General features: G+C 39.3%; 1 protein-coding gene across 1 annotated transcript; it reads right to left on the reverse strand.

The window, feature by feature from the left end:
• Nucleotides 1-211: 211 nt before the first annotated feature.
• Nucleotides 212-3130, reverse strand: LOC126623598 (14-3-3-like protein 16R). The gene is made up of 4 exons (XM_050292535.1): nucleotides 2435-3130; nucleotides 1546-1668; nucleotides 674-790; nucleotides 212-562 (listed from the first exon to the last, which is right to left on the reverse strand). The coding sequence occupies exons 1-4, from the start codon at nucleotides 2918-2920 to the stop codon at nucleotides 503-505; spliced, it is 786 nt and encodes a 261-aa protein (XP_050148492.1). The 5' UTR covers nucleotides 2921-3130; the 3' UTR covers nucleotides 212-502.
• Nucleotides 3131-4349: the final 1219 nt, after the last annotated feature.

The following is a 4349-nucleotide window of genomic DNA, read 5'->3' on the forward strand; positions in this document are numbered from 1 at the left end:
AGGATGCCCTCATGGTTCGAGGATATTTGGAGGATGAGGAGCATAATGTGAACCCTAAACATTCGCCTAAACATATAATAGGAAGTATACCGTAATTCCATTGGTTGTTTAAGAAAGTTAGAACAAAGAAGGAAATAGGAGTAAATAGGTAGATCACCAAGTAGCGTAGACAGGCTGAAGAGTTTAATCCCGAAAACTACGTGAATCAAACTTTTAAAATCAAATATCAAACACATGAATTAACCTACTCAAATTTATAAGAATATTCAACAATACACAACTTGTGCCTTGTTCAATTTTTGGCCCAACACTCCATGAGTTAAGACTAATTGTACTACACTTCAAGATGTAAATAGTTATAGCTAAAATATGTTGATTTGCCATCCGACAATTATACAAGCCCGAAAGTGCAAATAGAACAACTGGATACCTCGTTTTATTTTGAATAACAAACCGCCAAGGGTTAAGCACGAACAGATGAAGAATCGGAGGACGATTAACTTCACTGCTGCGCCTCAGCTTGAGGCTTGGGTGCTTGTTTAATCTCATCTGTCCCGTCATCCTATAACACATGCAACCAAATGACTCATAAATAATCACCATTGAAAGAAATAAATTGAAGTACAGAAGCATGCATCTGTAGCTGTAGACAGACTGATAAACAGAGACCAACCTGCATATCCGAAGTCCACAATGTGAGATTATCACGAAGAAGTTGCATTATCAAAGTGCTATCCTTGTATGAATCCTCTCCCAGTGTATCCAGCTCTGCAATGGCTTCATCAAAAGCCTGGTTGAATCACAGAAACACAAACAAGAAAATAATTAGAAACCATGATGACAAATAAATTAAATATATAGGACAGAATATACAACCAATAGTTCAACAAGAAAAACATATATAATTGAAAGAAGCAAAATCTTGAACATGAAAAGTCAATAAAGATGCATAATAACTCTAATGCAACAAATTAGTATGCAATAAAGACGAATAATCAAATACAAAATGGCATAAAAATCAAGCACTCCAAAATCCTTATTTTCTACACATGAGGCTTCAAGCATTCCTTACAGACAACATACGATAAACATCAGCCCAACTAATTATAAGCATGCTTGTATGGATTGAAGAACCTACGTCTACCTACAGGATCTTAAATTTGAGAAATTTGTAACTAAATTACAAACTACAATCAAATAGAACGCATGCTATCAATCTTTAAAGTTCACCCTAATATTGTTTTTCAGTTAGCATCACAAGTTTATCTGCAACTATAAAAGATGAGAGGTAAAAAAAAATCAAATTCTGAGTTTGTTGGTAGCATGCAACAATATAGAGCTGCAAACATATGAGCTATGAGAAGGAAAGATTGGGCCGTATCCTTTGTGCCAAACATTTACTTTTCTGAAAGAACAAGCCAAGTTTCGTTCTGTCCCAAATATCTAATACAACCTTAATTGATTGGGAAAATATAAATATACTGAGAGGGTCAAACAGATCAGAAAGAAGTAGGCTTATGGGCATTTCCGAGTAAATTTCCTCACCTGCTTGGCAAGACTGCAAGCCCGGTCAGGAGAATTTAGAATCTCGTAGTAAAACACAGAGAAGTTCAAAGCCAATCCTAAACGGATGGGATGAGTTGGGGCCAGCTCAGAGGTTGCAATATCCTGAGAACAAAGGAATTATCGTATCAACAGATGAACAGAATTAATTAAAAATATAGGAACCTCAAAGCATGACTATCACATAAACATATATCTCAAATCGCGAAGAATTATGTGATTCAAAATTAACTGGAAGAGACAGATTTCTACAGTTAGCCATTATTAAAACCGTTTTGAAATATCACTAAAATTTCCATAAATCCCAAAATATTATACCCATAGTCTTATAAGAACATATGCCCATAATCATATAACATCTGATGGTGAAAAGAACCATGATCAGATTTACAACAGAAAACCGTTACCAAATCTGATCTTAATTTTGTATGAATAATTTGCCAAGCAAACAATCAATGCCAAAGAATCATGGACATTCAAAAATTCCATCAATGATCTTCCTCAACCATAACAAAAATAAAGCCTCAAAACCTATTTTCTTTTCCAATGTCCAACTAAGCAAAAAAAATGATGAACATTCGAACCAATACATTCACAAGTACCAATCAAACAACGAAATACAGGAGCACAAAAAGTTCAAACAAGCAATGAAACATTGCAGATCATTTCTAAATCCATAAAATCCGAAAACAAAATTCACCAAATCTCAAAATCCCATAAAAACCATTCAGCCAATGCACATCAGATCCACATCAATATTCAAATTCAAAAAGAACCGCAATGAAGAACGTTCCAATTAAAGAAAAAAAAAACCCTCAACCGGAAATTGGATGAAATAAAAAAAATATAAAATATAAAATAAAAACCAAACCTGAGCTGACTTATAGGAATTGAGGGTGTTCTCAGCGGCCTCCTTGCGCTCATCTCCAGTTTTGAACTCAGCCAAATACCTATGGTAATCTCCCTTCATCTTCAAATAAAACACCTTGGACTCTCCAACGTTTGCCGCAGGAACAAGCTTGGATTCGAGAACCTTGAGAATCCCACCGCAGATGTTGGAGAGCTCGTTCTCGATCCGAGCCCTGTACTCCTTGATAGTGGCGACGTGGTCGCTGTTGCCGCGGCTCTCCTCCTTCTGCTCGATGGAGGAGACGATGCGCCACGAGGCACGGCGGGCGCCGATCACGTTCTTGTAGGCGACGGAGAGGAGGTTGCGCTCTTCGACGGTGGGCTCTTCGCCTTCAGGGAGGGAGGAGACGACCTTCTCCATGAACTCAACCATCTCCTCGTATCGCTCGGCTTGCTCGGCGAGCTTGGCGACGTACACGATCTCTTCGCGTGGGGATGAGGCTGCCATTGGGATCGATTGGAAATCGGGTTCAGGGAAATTGGGAATTGATTGGAATTTGGGATTTGGGGATTTCAAATGAAAGAGGAAGAGAGAGGGAATGGCATGGCATGGTACAGGAGACTCGATTCTATACACGGTGATTTGCCTATTTAGGTGCCTTTTTGCGCCCGACTACTCGAACTGGACTAGCTTCAACGATTAAGCTGAATTGGTTTAGACTAGATTAAGCCGGATTAACTTATTAAAGCTTTGGTGCAGTGTTGAATTAAGAAGGTGAATAATAACAAATTCTAATATTATATTATTTAATCTATAAATTATTAATATTTTATTATGCTCTTATCTTTTTCTCCATCTTTTCCTACCATTTCCGTCCCACTTTCTCCCTCTTCTCTCAGTTCTTCGTCCCACCCTCTCCCTCTTTTTTTCCTCCCAGACCTTTCAATTCCTGTCTTTCTCTCATTCCCGGTCAAGCTCCTTATCGATTCCAATCTCTATTTCTCTGTCCTGCCTCCCTCTCTAGCTGTGCGCTGTTCGAACGGAACCTCACGCCTCCATTTTTCACGACGAGTTGCAGGTTTCCCGACGTGTTTTCCGGCCAACCCTCATTGAATTAGATGAAGTTAGCACCGCCAAAAAATTCCTCACCATCCCTGGACCAAGATCTTAGCTTTGCATGTTCGAATCTGTCATGGATTCGAAGAAGCCCAAACAGGCCGAGACTTCCAGACCATTTTCCGGCCACATTCGAGCTCCTTTTGGCCTCGATTCAAGTAGAATCGTAATCTTGTCACTCCCAGCTTCAATTTGGTATATTTTATATGAATCTGCTTTCGGTTTCTGGGTTTTTGGCTTTTTTGGGTTTTCTGGGTCTCTGACTTGGAGATCTTATGGACAGACGAGAGGGAGGTGGGGAGAAAGATAGTGGAGGGCAAGTTCTCAGGCGTGGGGTGAGGCAAAGTGAGGGGAAGTGGGGAGGCGGGGAAACGGGACTAGCAATCCCCTCCTTTTCGAGGGCTCTCGCTAAGCCCAGCTAACGAAGGATTTAGTCGGCACGAGTCCGACTTAATCCCACTAAACTCAATCCCGGCTTGCACCAAACATGGGTTATTAGTCCTAGCCAGTCCAGTCCAAGCTAAGGAGGTCAAACAAACGAGGCCTTAGTCCTTTAACTTATTACCTATACTTCAACTATTTTTTGAGCAAAATGACTCTAGAACTAATATAAAATCTATCAATTACGTCATTCAGTACTATGGTCTGTTGGTATTCATTTTTACTTGTAGGTAAGAGGTCTTAGGTTCAAATCTCATAGATAGAATATTTGATACTAAATTAGGTTGCTCATTATGTGACTTAGTTGAACTCCCAACTCCCCTTAGTGTAAAATATATAGTTGTACTTAAAAAACAAAAAATCTATCAATTACATCTCT

This window comes from Malus sylvestris, chromosome 5 (genome assembly GCF_916048215.2).
Source record: "Malus sylvestris chromosome 5, drMalSylv7.2, whole genome shotgun sequence".
Lineage (NCBI taxonomy): Eukaryota > Viridiplantae > Streptophyta > Magnoliopsida > Rosales > Rosaceae > Malus > Malus sylvestris.